This window comes from Monodon monoceros, unplaced genomic scaffold (assembly GCF_005190385.1).
Source record: "Monodon monoceros isolate NGI ecotype Baffin Bay Population unplaced genomic scaffold, NGI_Narwhal_1 Super_Scaffold_8, whole genome shotgun sequence".
Taxonomy (NCBI): Eukaryota; Metazoa; Chordata; class Mammalia; order Artiodactyla; family Monodontidae; genus Monodon; species Monodon monoceros.
The window spans coordinates 12,677,576-12,697,946 of record NW_021703785.1 but is presented as its reverse complement, the minus strand read 5'-3'; the positions used below and the strand labels follow the sequence as shown (position 1 = coordinate 12,697,946).

Here is a 20,371-nt window from a genome sequence, read left to right as displayed (position 1 = left end):
TGCCTGAAAAGAATTGTGGTCAGATGGATGCAATTTATAGATCTGATGGTGAAGAAAATGTTCAGAGTTATTATCGTTTTTATTTCCAAAAACATATACTTTAGTACTCCTTATGCTTTCAGTCTTTAGCCAGTCTTGAATATAAAATAAACAGCATAGGACGTGGACAGAAATTTAAAATGGATTAGCAGTATTCAGCTGAATAATATACTAACTGATCGACTTTATCATGCACTTTGTGTGACTTGCACCCCATAACCAACATGCATGCTCACTCCATTTGTCTTGAAGTTTATTTTACCATTCCTATTGCAATGAGGAAATCATTTAGATAATTATCTCATTTATTGATTTTTTTCTGTTTCAATTTATTTTTTTATTGATGTATAACTTTTATGTAGTGAAGTACACAAATTAAGATTAGACAGCTAGATGCATACTCCAGTTAGCCAAGTCCTGGATGAAGATGTGGGACAAACATTTCAAGCAACACAGCAGGTTCCCTCATGTTTCATCCCTGTCACTTCCATGCTCAAAGACCAGCACAGATCAGTTTTGTCTGTTATTAAGCTTCTGGCCTTTATCATTCAACATCCTCTTTGTCAGATTCATCCATGTTGCTTGTAGCAGTAGCTGATTCTTCACTGAGGTACAGTAGTCCCCTTGTATGTAGTCCTCTTGTACGATTTCATTATTTATTCTGTTGATAAGTATTTGGGTAGTTTCTAGATCACGGCTCTCATTATTAACACTACTATGAACATTCTAGTACATATCTTCTGGTGCATATATGTACACTGTCCCTTGGTGTATACCTCGGAGTAGAATTATTGGGTCATAAATGCATAGGCTCAGCATTAGTAAATACAGTTGACCCTTGAACAACATGGATTTGAACTGTGCAGGTTCACTTATATGCAGATATTTTTCAAAAGTAAATACTGCAGTGCTACACAGTCCATGGTTTGTTGAAGCCCTAGTTAGTTGTGGAGGAACCGTGGATACGGAGGGCCAACTATAAGCTATAAGCAGATTAACCCCCAAGTTGTTAAAGGGTCAACTGTACTGCCAAATGATTTTCCAAAGTAGTTGGACCGATTTGCTCTTCCCCCAATAAGAGTTTCAGTTGTTCCACATCCTGGTCAACATTTGATATAGTCAGTCTTTTAAAATTTTAGCTTAGCTGATAAGATTTTAGTGGTACCTCATTTTGATTTTAGTTTTTATTTCCCTGGTGTATAATGATGAATACCTTTTTGTATGCTTAATGACTATTTGCATATCTTTTAAAAAATACCTGCTCAAGTGTTTTGTCCACTTAAAAATTGTATTGTCTTCTTACATTTTGTAGAAATTCTTTATACATTTTGGATAGAAGTCCTTTGTCAGATATATGTATTGCAGATACCTTTTCCCAATCTTGCCTTACCTTTTGACTTGCTTAATAGTTTCTTTTAATGAGCATAAATTCTTAATTTTAATGAAGTCTACTTTATTAATCTTTTTTGGTTCTTTTCTGTGTCCTAATTAATATATCTTTGTCCACTCTAAGGTTATGAAGATTCATCCTCCATATTTCTTTCTAGAAGGTATATTGACTTTCATTCTATGATTCATCTGTAATTTGTGTTAGTGGTGTAAGATGGGGGGGGTTCAAGGTTTCTTTGGGTTTTGGTTTTTGGTTTTTGGTTTTTACCACATGCCTATCCAGTTGACCTAGTGCTATTTATTTAAAAGACCGTTTCCCCAATGAATTGTAGATGCACCTTTGTCATAAATCAGGCAAATCTGTATGTGTAGGTCTGTTTCTAGACCCTCTATTCTGTTCCATTTTTCTATTTCTTCTTATGTGTAAACCACACCATCTTAATTATTATAGCTTTATGAGTCTTGATATCTGGTATCTAATACTCAAGCTTTGTTTTAATTCTTCAGATTTGCTTTGGCTATTCTAGTTATTTTGCTTTTCCATAGAATTCTTTGCATTTCCAAAAATCATCTGTCAGTTACCCCATACGCACAAAATTATCAAAAATCTGCTGTCATTTTGATTGGAATTACGTGGAATCCATAAATCAATTTGTGGAGAATTGACGTGTTAATGTTGGGTTTTCCAATCAGTGAATAGTACATTCCTCCATTTATTTAGGTCTTCTTTAATTTCTCTAAGCACTGTTTTGTAATTTCCATTGTAAAAGCCTTTTAAATCTTTGATTAAATTTATTTCTGGTATTTGATAATTTTTCAACAAAAAGCTGGAGCAGTTAGGCATGTATAACCTAAACCTCACATCTTAACACAAACTAACTTAAAATTGATCTGACTTAAACGTAAAATGCAAAACTATAAAACTTTTAGAGAAAATCTTCATGATCTAGGGCTAGACAGAGTTCTTCACTTGACATTAAAACCATATTGCATAGGATAATAATTGATAAATTGATATTTAAATGATCTATTTCATATGAGATGAGTTGTGATAGTTTGTACTTTTCAAGGAATTGGCTGAGTCACCTTCAATTGCCTTTGGACAAATTGGGTACCATTCACCTTTTCCCTAGTTGAGGCCAGAGCAATGACTGCTTTTACCAGTTCGCCCTCCTCTTCGCTTTTGCCTCACCCCGTGAAACAGAATTTTCCAGACAATTTTTTTAATGGTCTGAGGAGAGCATAATGCTGAAAAGGCCATATGGAGAAGTATAACTTTTTCTTTCTTAGGAGGGCCTAAGAAGAGGCGACAGTGTTGGAGTTTTTATTTATTTATACTGTCCCTCCAATCAAAAAAGTATTTGAAGCTTCGTGTTGATCGATGTAATATTTTTCTAAGATTTTTAAAGACTTAATTAAAGTAATAATTTGGAAAGAGCTAAAAATACATCTATAGTGTTGGGTAATTATCATTCACAAACTTTTAGAAATAATCAGAATATCCAAGTGTATGGTAGAAGCAGAAGGCAGAAACATTACTCTTTGTCTATTGGTAGGAATTTGAGAGTATGTAGAAAGACCTTCAACAAGGTGAAATTTGAGTGCCAAATGATTTTTATCTTACATAGTAGAAGAAAAGTTCGTATCTAGAAACAGCATACATCTTTAACAAGACTCCCAGGTAATCAGTAAAGGATAGGTAGAAAGCCAGGAATAATATTAAGGTAAACATGAAGTGAGTAGGGTATTTAGAAAATTAAACGTATATAGGAAAAGGAAGTAGCCACTTCTACAGGAAAATCATCATCGAATTTTAAGCTAAGAGGGGATTGTTTTTAATGTTTATTAAGAACTCCATGGTATACTAAAAGTTTCTTTGTAAGAAGTAGTGATTTGATAACCAAGACAATTTTAAACATGATCACAGTACAAGTGTATTAGAAACAGGGTAATAGGAGGTATATGGTAGTTCCCCTTGGGGTCTTAGGTTCTTAGTCATGAGATAAAACTATACTTGTAGGGCTTCCCTGGTGGCGCAGTGGTTGAGAGTCCGCCTGCCGAGGCAGGGGACACGGGTTCGTGCCTCGGTCCGGGAAGATCCCACATGCCGCGGAGCAGCTGGGCCTGTGAGCCATGACCGCTGAGCCTGCGCGTCCGGAGCCTGTGCTCCGCAACGGGAGAGGCCACAACAGTGAGAGGCCCACGTACCGAAGAAGAAAAAAAAAAATTATACTTGTAAAAGCAATAGTTTACCTATGAATCTTACTGATTTCTCTTTTTTGTCAGACCACTACCTGCTGTCTTCTTCAACCAGTCCATTATCATGTCTTTGTTGGTGCTGCCTCCGAAATATATTTTAAGTTTTATTTCTTAATACTGTCATTGCCATCATCCCAAGTCATCATTGACTTTTGCCTGGAACAGTACAGTCATCTCCTGTCTTCCTGCTACTATTGTGCCCCTAAAGAACATTTTCTGTACATTAACCACACTGATCTCTTAACACATAGAACCACCTAATTTTTTTTGTTAAAAGACCTTCAGTGACTTTCTCCTATTCTTACAATAGTGGCCATAGGTCCTTCTTCAATCATCCCTCATGCTTTTCTTCCCCCTTGCTCTTTACCCTGTAATCGTTCCAATCTCCTTTTTGTTCCCTGAATAAGCCTAGCACTCTTCTACAACCTATCCTTTATATTTTCTTCTGGCTAAAATGTTTGATTCCTGGTTTACTCCCATGGCTGACTCAACTCTCAGTCTTCAAGTTTCTGCTTAGAATTCATCTCCCAGAGATGCCTTCTTTGATCACCTCATGTAATATTGGCCTGCCCAAGTTACTGTACATTAATCAATATTGTTTTTCTTTGAAACAGCTGTCACAGTCTTTAGTTACATTGGTTGTTTGTTTATAGTGTTACCTTCAACTTGAGTGTAAACTCCAAGGATTTTATTTGTCTTATATCTCCAGTCCTTCACACAATGCCTAGTAGATACTCAAGAAATAAATTAATGAAAACCTGTGAACCCCAAATTCTTAATGATATAAAATGTAAATAAGAGTTCAGCCAAATGAGCTATTTATAAAAGGAAGATTTTAAAAAGAGATGAAATTTGACCTCAATTTCGAATGGTAGTTAGAATTTTGATTGGCAGGGACTTCTGTCGTTAGAGGACCATCATGAACAAGGAAACAGAACTTAGAACAGAAGATTCTCTTTGGAAAGTTGTAGGAGATAAAGTTGAATTAGATATGAAGGGCTAGAGTTTGGAAACCTGAAGAAGCTAAACAGAGGGGTTTAGGTATAATATGATCAGTAGTGGAGAGCTGCTGTCACCCCCCGAGAAGAGCAGCATGAATGACATCATATAAGTAAATGTTTTCAAGGAATTGATGCATTTCATCTAAGTTTTTATTTCAGGAGCATATTCTCTTTCATGTCTGTAGGGTGTGTAGTTAAGTTTCCTCTTTCTGGTATTGTTAATTTGTGTCATCTTTTTTTCTTGATCAATCTGGCTAAAAGTTTATCAGTTTTATTGGTCTTTTCAGAGAACCAGATTTTTAATTTTGTTGATTTTCTATATTGTTTTTCTGTTTTCAATTTCTTTTATTTTTGTTCTTTATTATTTCACCCTTCTGCTTAATTTGGATTTATTTTGTGCTTTTTCTCGTTTCTTAAGGTAGTAGCACAGATCATTGATTTAAGACCTTTCTTCTTTTCAAATATAAACATTTAATGCTATAATTTCTCTCTGTGCAGTGCTTTAACTACATCCCACAGATTTTGATATGTTCTATTTTCATTTTCATTCAAATAAGTGTTTCTTATTTTATAATGATGTCTTCTTTGACCCATGGATTATTTTGAAGTATATGGTTCAGTTTCTAAATATCTGGAGATTTTTCTTGATATCTTTTTATTACTGATTTCTAGTTTAATTCCACTATGGTCCGAGAATATATTTTGTATCATTTCAGCTCTTTTACATTTGTTACAGTTTTTATAGCCAAAAATATGGTGTGTCTTAGTGAATATTGCAGGGGCACTTGACAAGAATTATGTATTCTGCTTTTATGGTGTAGAGTGTTCTATAAATATTAATTAGATAAAGTTGGTTGATATCCTTCTGCATTGCTACACAGTTCTCACAGTTGCGATCATCTTCCTAGCATAGTGGGCAGAGAAAAAATAAGGAAAAAAACTAAAGATTTCTCTCATTCTCTTTGGACCTTAAGGAGCCCTTTTTTCAGTTCCTCTAACCAGAAATTTCTAATGAAGTCTTAGCTGTTGGCATTGCCCACTACCCCAGCTCTGCTAGGGGCCCACTGTAGGTGAGTTGTGAAAGGAAAAACAAGAAAAAAGGGAGGTTTTGGCTTCCCTGGTGGCTCAGTGGTTAAGAATCCGCCTGCCAATGCAGGGGACACGGGTTTGAGCCCTGGTCCAGGAAGATCCCACATGCCGCAGAGCAACTAAGCCTGAGCACCACTACTGAGCCTGCGCTCTAGAGCCCGCAAGCCACAACTACTGAGCCTGTGAGCCACAACTACTGAGCCCACGTGCCACAACGACTGAAGCACACACACCTAGAGCCCATGCTCCGCAACAAAGAGAAGCCACCACAATGAGAAGCATGCACACTGCAATGAAGAGTAGCCCCCACTCGCCGCAGCTAGAGAAAGCCCGCATGCAACAATGAAGACCCAACGCAACCAAAAATAAAATAAATATATATTTTTTTTAAAAACCCTTAAAAAATAAAAAGAAAAGGAAAAAGGGAGGTTTCCCCACCCACACACATACTCCAGCTCACAGAGATCCCTTTACCCTGATCTTCTGGGTAGAAAGACAGAATTTCTCCCAGAGTTCTGGCTGTGTGCATACCACTGAGTGCCCACCCTCAGCTCAAGGCCACAAGAGAAAAGTGGAAAAACTAGGAAATTCAACCTCCGTATGGGTCTTCTCTCTAAGAATTGGCTCTCCTCCCCAATCTGCCTGCTTTTCTTTACTTTTCAGAGTTGTTTGGTAGTTGCTGTTTGTATTTTGTCCTGAGTTTTTACCTGTGATTAGTGGGATATAAAGACTTTAGTAGACTTAAGCCAACTTGGCTACCCTAGTCCTCAAGTAGCTCTTTTTAAAAGACTTTATTTCTTGGACTTTCCTGGTAACGCAGTGGTTAAGAATCCGCCTGCCAATGCAGGCGACGCGGGTTCGGTCCCTGCTCCGGGAAGATCCCACATGCCGTGGAGCAACTAAGCCCGTGCGCCGCAACTACTGAGCCTACGCTCTAGAGCCCGCGTGCCGCAACTACTGAGCCCGCATGCTGCAACTACTGAAGCCCGCAAGCCTAGAGCCCACGCTCCACAACTAGAGAAGCCACCGCAATAAGAAGCCCACGCACCGCAACCAGAGAAAAGCCCACACGCCACAACGAAGACCCAACGCAGCCAAAAAAATAAATAAAAATAAAAATAAAATAACAGAATAAAAAAATAAAAGACTTTCTTCAGAGTAGTTTAAGGTTCACAGCAAAATCGAGGTGATGCGGAGATTTCCTGTATAGCCCCTGAGCCTACCCGTGCATAGCCTTTCCCATAAGCAATATCCCCCACCAGACTGGTACATTGGTTAAACTGATGAACCTACATTGACACATCATAATCACCCAAAGTCAGCAGTTTACCTTCGTACACTCTTGGTGGTGTACGTTGTGGATTTGGGCAAATGTTTAATAGCATGTATTCATCGTGGTGGTATCATAAAGAGTATTTTCACTGCCCTGAAGATCCTCTGTGCTCCACCTCTTCACCCCTTCCTCCCCACCCCCACCAACTCCTGGCAACCACTGATCTTTTAACTGTCTCCATAGTTTTGCCTTTTCCAAAATGTCATATAATTCAAACCGTACAGTATGTAGCCATTTCAGACTGGTTTCCTTTACTTAAGCGCCTTTAAGTTTCCTACCTGTCTTTTCATGGCTTGACAGGTCATTTCTTGTTAACGCTGAATGATATTTCATTGTCTGGATGTACCACAGTTTATCCATTCACCTACTGAAGGATATCTTGGTTGCTTCCAAGTTTTGGCAATTATGAATAAAGCTGCTATGTACATATGCACGTTTTATATATTCATAATTATTCACTTTTGGGGGTAAATACCAAGGATTGCTGGATTGTATGATAAGAGTATGTGTAGTTTTCTACGAAACCACTGAACTGTCCTCCAAGTGGCTGTACCATTTTGCATTCCCACCAGGAATGAATGAGAGTTCCTGTTGCTCCTATCTATCATTTGGTGTTGTCAGCGTTCTAGATTTTGTCCATTCTAGTAGGTGTATAGTGGTATCTCTGTTTTAATTTGAATTTCTCTGACAACATATGATGTGCAGCATCTTTTCACATGCTTATTTGCCATCTGTATATCTTCTTCATTGAGAAGTCTATTAAGGTCTTTCGGCCTTTTTTTTTTTTTTTTGCAGTACGCAGGCCTCTCACTGTTGTGGCCTCTCCCGTTGCAGAGCACAGGCTCCAGACGCGCAGGCTCAGCGGCCATGGCTCACGGGCCCAGCCGCTCCTCGGCATGTGGGATCTTCCCGGACCAGGGCACGAACTCACGTCCCCTGCATCAGCAGGCGGACTCTCAACCACTGCGCCACCAGGGAAGCCCTCGCTCAATTTTTTATTTGGGTGGTTTGTTTCTTGTTGAGTTTTAAGACTTCTTTGTATATTTTGGATAACAATCCTTTATCAGATGTCTTTCGCAAATATTTTCTCCCTCAAATGGTTTTTTAATACAACATTCAAAATGCCTGAGTTGAGGGGCTTCCCTGGTGGCGCAATGGTTGAGAGTCTGCCTGCCGATGCAGGGGACACGGGTTCATGCCCCGGTCAGGGAAGATCCCACATGCCGCGGAGCGGCTGGGCCCGTGAGCCATGACTGCTGAGCCTGCGCGTCCGGAGCCTGTGCTCCGCAACGGGAGAGGCCACAACAGTGAGAGGCCCGCGTACCGCCAAAAAAAAAAAAAAAAAGCCTGAGTTGCATTGTCATGATCAGTTTGGTCCCTCACCATCAACCTGTTCTTCTGATACAGTGTCAGCTCTTAATTTCTATTAAAACAGATTATTTTTATCTACATCGGTTTGGAGTATCCGTGATAGCTTTGAGTATCTTTTTAGTATTATGCTCCTAACTTAATTTTTACATTACATTTACAGATTTCTCTCTGTTCTTCAGTATGCAGTCTGAAACCAAGAGAAAGTTGCCGCATAGAATTGTGGTTTCCTTTCATTACTCGAGCTAAATTACCAGAAGTGCTCTTTTAAGATGAAATATTTAGTCACCTCAAAACAAATCAGTTTAGAGGAAGACGGAAGCCTTATTTAGCTTACGTTTTCCGTCCTTACGAGAAGTATTGATGTTTTATGCTGGCAGGCTGTGGTAGGAGCCTTCAACTCCTAGCCAAAAACCGTTCTCTTTCTCCAGAACTGCCATAATACTTTATTGAAAGATTAAAAATATCAATCCCAAGGGTGGGGAAACAGGCACTCTTAAGCACTGTTGGTTGTAGTATAAATTTCTGGATGTCAGTTGAGATTGCATGGCAATCTGGTTATCTAATCTAGAAATGTGATTTTTCTGGTTTAAATGGTATGCCATACACATACACACACACACACACACACACACACACTATGCATACCTTTGAGAAAGAAGTTATACCTCTAGGTGTAGTTCATCAGATTGCTGTTTGTTAGTGAAAAAAATGAGTAGGGGGGAACTCTCCATGCACAAATGGAGAAGGAGTCATTAAATTACGGTATGTTTATCGTAGAGACTCTATAAAATGGAATACTGTTTAGCCATTAATATGATGTATATCACTTATTGATATACAAAGTCCATGATAAGTGAAAATCGAAGCTGATATAATCTTTCATAAAAATTTACATTTATATAGATATGTATAGGAAAATAGTGAAACGATATACATGAAAATAGTTATAGCAATTATTCTCACAGAGGTGAGATTAAGAATGTTTTTCAGTTTCCTCTTTACCTATTTAAATATTGCCATGGGTTTTTTTAAATCATTATGTGTTACTTATTTGACCAGGGAGATGGAGAAGAAACGCTATTTTCATTTTGGAGAAAAGATTTCTATGTTCTCAAGCGTAAAAGGAGGGACAAGGTGTTACAGATCACAGCTCATTAGATAGGGATAAACTTTTTAGCACTGACTTTTTAACACTAACATTTAACAGAACTGACAGGAAGGACAAAATGGGTTGGCTGAGATATGATTTCCACATCACTAAAGATGCTGAAATATAACCATTTGGTAAGGTTGTCATGGAAATGATTAAAGCATCAGGTGTTCTGACATTTTGCCTTGAGACCCTCTTGGTAGGTGAGATTTTTAACAACGGGTGGAAGGTTGAACAAGGGGACCTTGTAAGTAAAAATCTTTCCGATTCTCATTTCTGAATTTAAAGAGAATTATATTTCAACCTGCTCTTGAAAAAGTGACTGAGAAGACAGCAGCCTGGTAAAATTCATGTGAAGCATAGCCTTCTTTTAATATGCTACAATGCAACACCCTCAAAAGGAAGTTAAAGGAACTGAGTATAGTGCTATCTGTCTACAACTTACCACTGGTGAATAAATGCAGGGAAGAAGGAATTGATCCTGGACTTGCCACAGTACAAAACCATGAACTATACACATACAGTATTGTTTGGGGTCACAACGTAGTAGATCAGGTCAGTGATTCCTAAGCCCTGCTGAACCTCACAATTAGTGTTCAGAACTTATAGATGTAGATAGGTTTTTTTTTTTTTTTTTTTTTTGCGTACGCGGGCCTCTCACTGTTGTGGCCTCTCCCGTTGCGGAGCACAGGCTCCGGACACACAGGCTCAGCGGCCATGGCTCACGGGCCCAGCCGCTCCGCGGCATGTGGGATCTTCCCAGACCAGGGCATGAACCCGCGTCCCCTGCATCGGCAGGCGGACTCTCAGCCACTGCGCCACCAGGGAAGCCCTAGATAGGTACTTTTTAATAGGGTCTTGAGTCCTGATCCCACAAATTCAGATTCAGTAGCTCTGGAGTCGGGCCTGGGAATCAGTATTTTTAGTTCTCAAGCTATTTTGGTGATCAGCCGAGTTTGACACAACCAGAATAAAATATACGTACACATATACCCATATCAAGATAGTTACATAAAGACTGTTGACAAACATCAAATGCTTTGAACTATTCATATTTACAAAGCTGCCTTCACTGAGAAGCCATCAACATTCTACAGCTAAGTGATACTCACACCAGTATTTCTGATGTTTCATTCAATGCATTAAGCAGAGCTGCTCAAAAGAACTAATTTTATTTATTAATATATTAATAATTATTAATAATTAATGTATAATATATTATATATATTAATATATCATGCTCATGATACAGTAAACAACACGAACATTCATGTTAATAAAACAAGAGTTCTCAGAATATCAACAAAAATCAAAGTGAGACGCAGAAGCCACTGCATGATCCCGCTCTCAAAGGAAGCATCAAGGAAGTTATGCTGAGGTTGATGAGAAACCAGCTGACGTTTAAGATGTGGACAGCGTGCTACTCTGCTCTTACTAACGTTAACAATAATACATAAATTATTTTTGGAATTTTTCATCTTCACCTTTGTTCCCAAGTGATGTGTTTAGAAAAGAGAAAAAATGAAGACAACTCACGAAACTATTATAGAGCATGAAATGAAAGTACTGCCGTCACCTGCCAACCAAGTACCTAGTCTTCCTAGATAATCTAGTTGGCCCTGTCATAGGCGTCACGTTTGTCTTCTGAGGCCACTTTTGCCACCCAGGTTGTAAAGTTCTGTTTAGCCTGAAGTGAACAGGTTTTCTGTGCTGCAGGGTTTCTGGCTGCAGGAGGGGCAGGAGGCTATACAGATGGGCCCCCAGCCATCACACACACTCCCACCAGCTTTCACACTGCCTGGCCTGAGTCCTACCTGGCATGCTCTTCCCCAGATACCTGCTTGGCAAACTCCCTTACACCTTTGCTCACATGCCACCATCCCAACAAGGCCTACTCTGCTCATCTGGTTTAAAGTAGCACCTGTGCTCCCAGCCCCCTCCCTGTTCTGCAGGTTTTTTCCATTGCACCTAACACCATTTAGTAAGCCAATAATTTACGTATTTACTTGGGTGTATTATCGATGACCGTCTCCTCTGCTAGACTCTAGGGCAGAGCTCTTTGTTTTATTCACTGATGTATCATAAGTGCCTAGAATAGTATCTAGCACATAGTAGGCCCTTAAATAAACGTGTTAAATGGATGAATAAATATACAACACATTGACTGTTTATCACTAGTTACTTACGCAGCGGCAGGCAGTTTTCCGTAGAGCCTTCAGTGCTCGCACAGCTAAAAGCATCCCACGTTTCTGTGTTTGAACAGTGGTGTCAGTGCGATGGAGCTGCCGGGGCCCCGAGTGCATCTCCACCTTCCTGGGAGGCGGAATGCACTGAGCACCCGCTCCACTCGCCAAGTTGGAAAGCGCTTCTGCCTGGGGACTTCGCCCCATTGAGTCTGACGCGGTTACCCCTGCATGTTGGGCTTACTCCTGAGGCGTCCATCTGCATCTCTTGTGAAGCTCAGCCCGTTGGGTGCTGTTCTTAGAGCAGTGCTGGGCTCTCAGCAGTCACTCAGTAAGTGATACGTGTTGTCTTGGGAGTGACCTGCTGTTTCTGTGCTGACTTTCAACTTCAGGGCTTAAGAACCCCTTAGAAATTAGCTAGTCCAGCTCATTTTATAGTCCAAGAAACCACGGAACGTAGAGATTAAGTTAATTTTCTAAATTCACAGCACTGGCGAGAGGCAGTTCTGGAACTGGAGTCCTGGTCTGGGCGTTTTCGGTTTGTTTGCTTCTTAATATACGGTACAGCCACAGTGCAGAGCAGAGCCAGTTTCCTCACAGCCTCGCTTTACTCTGTCAAGCTCATCCTTTGCTGCTGTCCCATTTCTTTCTCACTCATCTTCCTGAAGGAGGATCCAGGTTTCTCCAGATCTTTCCTCCACACAGAGGACCAATTCTGTCATCCCAAGCCAGCGCCTTTTCCGATCCCCTTCCCCACAGGTACCCACATTAGAAGGCTCTTCCGCTTTTCCTGTTCCCTGTGGTTACGATGCTCAGCCTGGGCGGGGTAGAGTAGAAGAGGCTGTTGTCAGGGCGCTGCTTTATCCCTGTGACTCCAGGCCTGCCTCTGGCCCTCGTCCTCACCGCCCAGGTTGGCGCGCCCTCCCTCGCACTCCTCACCCCCGCCCACCAGTTCCCCCTCCTTCTTCACACTTCCTGGGGCCGTGGTCTCATATCAGCGGGCAGGAGGGGAAAGAACGCCACCCTTCGTTTATCCGGCACTTGGTTTTTCCTAGGTTCTCTCACGTGACCGTTACAGCAACCTTGTGTGTTAAGTGGGAACAGATGTTCTTACTCCTGCTTTACTGACGAGGAAATGAAATACGGGCGAGTAGAGTAACTGATTTGCCCAGCCTTGCAGCCTCTCAGTGGCCCGACTGGAAGCTGAGCCTCCAGATCCTGTCTCACATATTTATGTTAACCGAAAGAGCCACGAAATTGATCACCGTCGGGTGTTCTGAAATGTACATAATACCGTTTTTTCTTAAACATCTTATTCAGTCTTTTAAAGCCTTCTGAGAATATTAATCTGGATTTCTCTAGCATCTTTAGCATCTTGGTTTTAGGAAAGACCACTGAACTCAGTGTGTGATATAATGGACAAGGTCTCTGATACGACTAAGTGGACATTTCGGTTTAACAATCATTAAATACTGTTGCAAGTGGACCTATGTTTGCAGTGTTCTAGTTATTACCCTTTTGAGAATCTGTTAGATTTATTCAGATTCTTGATTCAGTGTATCATACAATGGTTAATGATTTGGTTTTTTTACACATTTTGAAAATCCACATATTTGTAGTTTTTAATTAAAAGTAAGAAATATTTCTTTATGTATAAAGCATATTATACTGTATATTTAAACTAAAAAGTATTCCTTAAAACAGTTATCACTTGATTAATAATAGAAAGGGATGCTTATCACTTTCCTTTTTGTTAAGTATTGTAAACAGAGATTGAAATTAATTTTAACTTAAATTTAATCGATAAATTTTACTTAATTTTATTAACGTTTATGTTACTTCACTTCTAGACAAAGTGTTTTAAACACACAGTGATGTATAGCCTCTTATAAGAAAAACAAAATGCAGTTATACCTTTGCAAGTAAAACAGATTAGGAGCTGACCTTGTCCTGACAGGACTGGCCGTGTCAGCTCCTTGCCAAGCTTCTCTGTACAGCAGGCCAAGAGGGCTTGTATGCAAAGCACTGATTTATAGTGTTTGTAATGCAGCTTCATTCTCACTGCCGTTGTCCTCCCAGAGGCCAAGGAGTACACATAATTGTTTGTATGTGAGGGTACTAGAAGATGTGAAAAACTCCTGTGTCATATGTTCAGAGCTCTCAGTATGATCTGAGATCAGAAAGCCTAGGCATCGCTGAAATACAGTAAATGCGTGGAAAGTCCTTTGATAAAAACTGGAATTGTCCAGATCCATTTCTAGCAAAATGATAATATCCAAATCTTAGATTTACCTTTGATATTGTTATCCCCACTGTCCCCACTCATTTTTAAGTTGCTTGTGTATTTCAGATTTCTAAGGGGCACACTGCCTGGAGTGTGCCCTGTTGTTGAGACCATTCTCAGTTTGATCTTGTGCCAAAGAAAAAAAGAGAGACTCTGTTGGGAATATAGTTTGCTTTATAAATTAGGGTGAGTAGAGATGAACCATCTTGCTAGGATGATGAAGTTGTGGAAGTACTGTCACTAACATTAGCTGCCAGCCTGTTACTCAGTTTCCTGAATGATAAAAACGCTCTACAAATCCTGCCTTAGTAAATCCTGACTGTGTAGCTTTCTCTTCTAACGGATTAGCTGTATCCAGTCACATTTGTTATCACTTGTGTGCAGGTTTGCAGTTTGCTTCCTTTATAAATTAGAGATGCATTCTGCTTAGGAGTAAGTACAGACACAGGTATTGATTTATCCTAAAATCACAAAAAGCCTTTAAAATTATATATAAAGTACAAATGTATTAGCAACATTGCTTAGAACAAACATAAACACAAATAGTAAATAAATATACACAGTAGCACCCTGTATTTTTACACCATGAGTAATCATTGTAGAGAGAATCATCTTTAGTACCAAAATGATTTAGGACCTCTTTGTTCTTTTCATATTATCTGTTGTCTATTAGATTAGTTTTTTCCAAACATCGTTACTTATAGACACCTTACCTGAGTCCATCTGACTCCTATAACAAAAATACAATAGACTGCATGACTTAAACAACAGAAATTTATTCCTCCCAGTTCTAGAGGCTGGGGAGTCCAAGGTCAAGGCTCTGGAAGATTCAGTGTCGGGTGTGGGCCCACTTCCCTAGTTCATACACTGTCATCTTTTCACTATGTCTTTACTTGGCTGTAGGGGCAAAGGAGCTCTCTGGGCTCTCTTTTATAAGGGCACAAATTCCATTCATGATCTAATCACTTCCCAAAGGCCCAACCTAAATACCATCACCATCACTTTGGGGATTAGGTTTCAACATATGAATTTTGGTTGGACACACATTTAGTCTGTAGCACACTGATTCTAGTTAGGAAGGAAAAGAAGTGGTAACATCAAATAAAGCTAATGATTGGAATGTTTAAGTCCTTGTCAGGCTGAAAAGAACCGTGATTGTCTTTCAACAGGCTAATCTATAACAGTTTGTGTAAAGGGATAGAGTATAGTTGTGTTTGGTGGGTTTCATCCTAATGAGTTCTACTAGCTTTTTTCTTATTTAGGAACTATTAGAACATGATCAGTTTTGTATACTTCTAGAACATAGTAAAATGCTGAAATTATATAAAATTATAAATTATTCGTTTAGTCACAAGAGCTAGTACCTCATCACCTGAATTTTTGTAAGCATCTCTTATAATGAAAAAAGTGTAAATTAATCCACAAAAAGGGATTTATTCTGAGATTCTGAGAATAATTTTCCAAGTATATCTGGAAAGGTAAATTGATTTTAAAAGATGTATAATTGATTAATTTAAAACATCATTTTGAAAAACCCATTTATGACCTACTATGAGAGCTGCTTCTAAATGCCTTCTGGCAATGTCAAACCAACTGGAGCAAATAATTTTTCATGTAACTAAAAAGTATATTTGTAGTAGAATATAGAGAATAAAGAGAAAATACACTTTACCTGTTTAACTTTGTGCTAACTTCTCCAACATCTGTGTGTTTTGTTTATTCTCTCGTAGGTATGAGAAAGTGCCAGTCATCTTGGTTGGGAACAAAGTAGATCTGGAAAGTGAGAGAGAAGTGTCCTCCAATGAAGGCAGAGCCCTTGCAGAAGAGTGGGGCTGCCCCTTCATGGAGACGTCTGCCAAGAGTAAAACAATGGTGGACGAACTCTTTGCAGAAATTGTGAGGCAAATGAACTATGCCGCGCAGCCCGACAAGGATGACCCGTGCTGTTCTGCATGTAACATCCAGTAGCATTCACACGTGGCTGTCCTGGTCAGGAGCTGCCCTGAATCGTAGGCGATACCAACCTCGTCTGCTCAGCAGTGGAGCTTGCAGGATGTGTGGTGTGAATCTCCAGTGAAATAGCCGTCCTTGTTCAGAGTGGAGCAGTGATGGTCAGTTGATGTCTCTGAGTAACATATGGGTTCAGTAACTCCAGTCTTCACCGTGGTCCTCAGTCTTCTCTAGGCACCTGCAGCTTCAGGCATAGCCAAGTCGATCTACAGAGTGTTCTCCTTTGAAAGCTATCATTGCATTGTCGCTGAGTTGACAGAAGCAACCATGGTATATGTTAAAAATAATCATGGGCAAGAAACCAGAAGAATTCCTGTGACCACTTACAATTAAAATATTTTGTCTTCTGTTAAAAAAAAAATTAAGGAGAAATATTTTCCTACAAGAGTACTGAATTTCAGGAACTGAGATAGTGCTTCTAACCAATGTATCACGTCAAGTAAGATAACAACAGCTGACCTGCCAACAGCATTACAGGGAGAGATTCTTTGCTCAGCTGACATATTTGTTTTTCAAAATCGATGCTTAATTGTAGATGTTATCCTAATTTGTGACACGGAACTAACTCACACATCAGTCCTTGATAGAGCAAAAGTCACAACAGGTTGTGTAAAAATACAGCCTAGTGTTAGAATGTGCCATCACCTGCTTTGCCCAGAAAGTGGAGACTCTTACAAGGGTTTGAGCCGAATTAAAACCCCAAACCCACCCTCTGTTAACTAAGCAGGGATGGTCTTTATTACTTTACTGAACAAGAAGGAAGCAACTGTGACGGAAAGAGATTGTGTAGCCTTACTAACGAGAAGTGTTCTAGTAGATTAACTAGTACCATCATGTAAGGAAAACGAAGCCATGTTGCATCCACATGTTCCCGTTTGCAGAAACCTCACAAGATAGTACAGATATCTTGCATTTTTACGTTCGTTAAAGCAGCAAATTCCTTCTTGCCTTTAAGGGCTATGGTTGTGGTGTGATTCTTGGCTAACCTGCTTTCGAAATCAAGTTTTCTATAGCAGAGCTTTATCGCAGGCATTTAAAAAATTGAATAACCATGAGAAATAATTTGGGCTTAAAAGTAGAACATAAATTATAGAGTGGAAGTTAAGAGACAAAAAAAAAAAAACCCTTTAATTTTCCTGGAGAATTATATAAAGATTTTCTTATAACAATTTTGCCCTGATTACTGAAGTGGCAAATAAAGCTAGAGTGAATATTTTGTTTTGAAAAGGTGCTCAAGTTCTGACATTTTTGGTTTTCATAGCCGTAAAGTATTTATCATTTGCATGACTAAAGGCACACGAAAAACCTATTCATAAGTTTTACAATCAAGTGCAGAAGGGTTTTCAACTAACTTCAGAGTTACAAATGCTGAAGAGAGTATCTTGAGCTGATCCTCTGGAGATAAATTTGGCCTTCAGAACTGCAGTATCACTGAGCCTGTGATCGACATACCGCCCCACATGTTGTTGGTTTCACGCTCTTGTGCAAGTAAGCTCGGGTCTTATGTGTGTAACTGAACGAAGAGTGTATGTTTGCGTGTGCACGTATGTTCATTGTTCTTACGAATTTGGCACAAGTCAGAGATAATTGCCTATAATGAGAATCTGTACTGCAGGATATAGTGTATCAAAACCATTTTTTTCTTTCAAATTATTTGTTTTTATACATTATTGAAATCATTGGTAGCCCCCCAAGTGTTTAGTAACCTGACATTAAGGTTAGAGGAGAGAAAAAAGGTGGATAGTCCTTTTCGTAGATGAGAAAACAGAGATCTGTGGGTAAAACCAGGCCGTGGTTGTCAGAAGTCTTTGAATTGTGAATATTTGCATTCTTCAGTATAGTTTTTTTTTATGATCCCCAATTATGAAGCACCTTGTTTATAGGACAGAAAGTTCTGACCAGTTTTATTGAAATAAATTTCATCACGTAAAAGGTGATTTGACTCGATCACATGGAGAAATCAAAGATTCAAGAAGTATGATTTTATCAACTGAATTAGAAATATTTGTTTAGTGCACTGTTTGAGTTTTGAATCCTGTAACTTCTAAGAATGATTCTGTTTTTTAGAATTCCATATTTGGTAGCAATTTATGGCAACAGATTACATATTAAAAACATCTATAAAGATTCTACAGTTTTACATTGTGGATTGCTATGCAGACAAGAAAAGTTAAATGATATGAAAGGTATGGCAAGATACAAGGTGGAAAAGGTTATCTAAAAATTTGGGTTTTAGTTAGACGTGTTTGTCAGACAATAAGGTGGTTTTTTACTGTAAAGATGTTAATAACTGATTTGGCTGCCTGATCAGTGTTTCCACGCAGCCCTGAATATTTAGTGACAAAGCATCAAAGATACGCAGAAATGTGGAAACGTTTGTGTGCTCTTACTGTTGGTATTTCATCTGGTATGGATATAACTCAGCTTGAATGAATGTGTTTGTTGAGATGTTAATACAAAGCTTAAGAACAGGAAGATGAAATTTGTTGGCACATGAAATAATAGTGGCTAAAAGTTGGTGACCTTGGGTCACTATTTATTTTATGCCCTGATCAGACTAGCAACTAGATAAGTGAAAGTTTTTCTAACATGCCTTAAAAATGTTATGGTTTGATCCAAAGACCCACTTTTTCTTTAGCTACTATGATAAGGTTTTCTTTTTTTTTCTGTTTCATCTCGTTTTACTTTTATACAAAGGCAGCATTTTTTAAGTTTTTTTCGTTCTATATCGCAACTTTTTTTTTTTTTGGTTCTTTTAAGCTGTGATAGTGATGGTAACTGATGCCTTTCATTTTGTTCAACTTATACAAAACAAGCCAGCATCTGATCAAAAGTATTACATAAAATCTCCCTTAAACTATTGAAAGGTGCTTTGATGATTTTCTCCTTTGGTTTGTAGAATTAGGACTGAAATTTTGACTCTGATCGCTACAGTTGCCATCACTTTTCTGTGGTAAAACTACTGATATTTGCTCTTCTGTATAAAGAAATGTTGCCTAAGGGTGTCTGCTGTTTGTTTTCAGAAGTTGCCCACTGGGGGTATTGTCTATATGTATGAATATGAAAGTGCTTATTTTGCTTGTTGCCATTGGTTTTTTGTTTGTTTTGTAGTTTTTTGTTCTTCTCAGTAGTCTTGTGTTAGCACTTGGGTAAGCTTTAATTGTCTCCTTAGCCAATCAAATGTTAAAGACTATGGGGGTCTTTTTTTTTTTTTTTTTTTTTTTTAACGTGTCACATTGTGCATCTCTTAAATCTTGATCAGGGTTTCAAGAATGACTGCAGTGGGTTTTGGAAACAGACTTATCCTTATTGATTTGGGATTTCCCAGAGATAAATATAGTTCACAGTTAATTGTTGAGCTCTAATACAACTGACCATTTAAAATTGAACAACAGTTTATTGTTTTGTAACAATGTCAGTTGTTAAACCTTGACATTTCAATTAAAACATGAATTGTAGTTATAACTCAATGCAAATTCAACAGTTGTATTTGGAGTTAAATTATTTTAACAAATAAATTTATTTAATGAAATTTCCTCTGGGTTTGGGTCTCTTTTGGTTCTAGTTGTTTTGTACCTGTTCACGAGTGAAACGTATTTAATGTATTTTTTCAAAAAAAACCTAAAAATTGCCATAGAGTGAATTTAATACTCTTCTTACAGAAATAGTCAAGCTGAATTAAATTGAATTAAATTCATCATGTAAAAAGGGAGGTTAGTAGATCATTTTCACACCATTTAAAAATTAAAATAACATGAGAAAGATTTTTAAATCAGTAATTTCAAATATAAAGTTATCTTCATAAATGGTATTTTATATTTTTGATGATAGCTGGCTAATTTGAAATCTCAATGCTCTTGTTCACAGAGTTGTTCTAGATAATTAACATTAATTAGCTGTTGCTTTGTAGCCCTGCTAGTATCACTAAAATGTATCCGTGTCGTTCTAGTCATGGCTTGGGGCTTTTTGTTTAGGTCTTGCGGATTTTAAGGTACCAGAAGCTGGAGGTTGCTGTTTAGTGGGGCTGTAGGGCCTGCTTGTTCTATATACAGCGCTTTTAATGTTGACAGATGCTGTTAATTATATACAGCCTTCAGCTGCTCTGATAAGGAGCCCATTCATCCCCTAAGCCAATTTAAACTGTGCCTTTTGGTCATGTTGCCTTCAAACTCTGTTGAAATTTCCTGGCAACATTCCACCAGTTTAGAAGCCTCATTGTTTTGGAATATAAGAATAATTTGAATGAATATAACAGAGCCACTG

General features: G+C 38.6%; 1 protein-coding gene across 2 annotated transcripts in view; it reads left to right on the top strand.

Annotated features, from left to right (window-relative positions):
* RAP2A (RAP2A, member of RAS oncogene family) overlaps positions 1–19,640 on the top strand; it is a 41,535-nt gene extending 21,895 nt beyond the window's left edge. Inside the window, exon 2 of one of the 2 annotated variants that reach the window (XM_029210519.1) lies at positions 15,829–19,640. In XM_029210519.1, the coding sequence (XP_029066352.1) occupies positions 15,829–16,066 (238 nt within the window). In that variant the 3' untranslated portion in view covers positions 16,067–19,640. The remainder of the gene's footprint in view (positions 1–15,828) is intronic. The other variant, XM_029210520.1, reaches the window with a different exon arrangement.
* Positions 19,641–20,371: the final 731 nt, after the last annotated feature.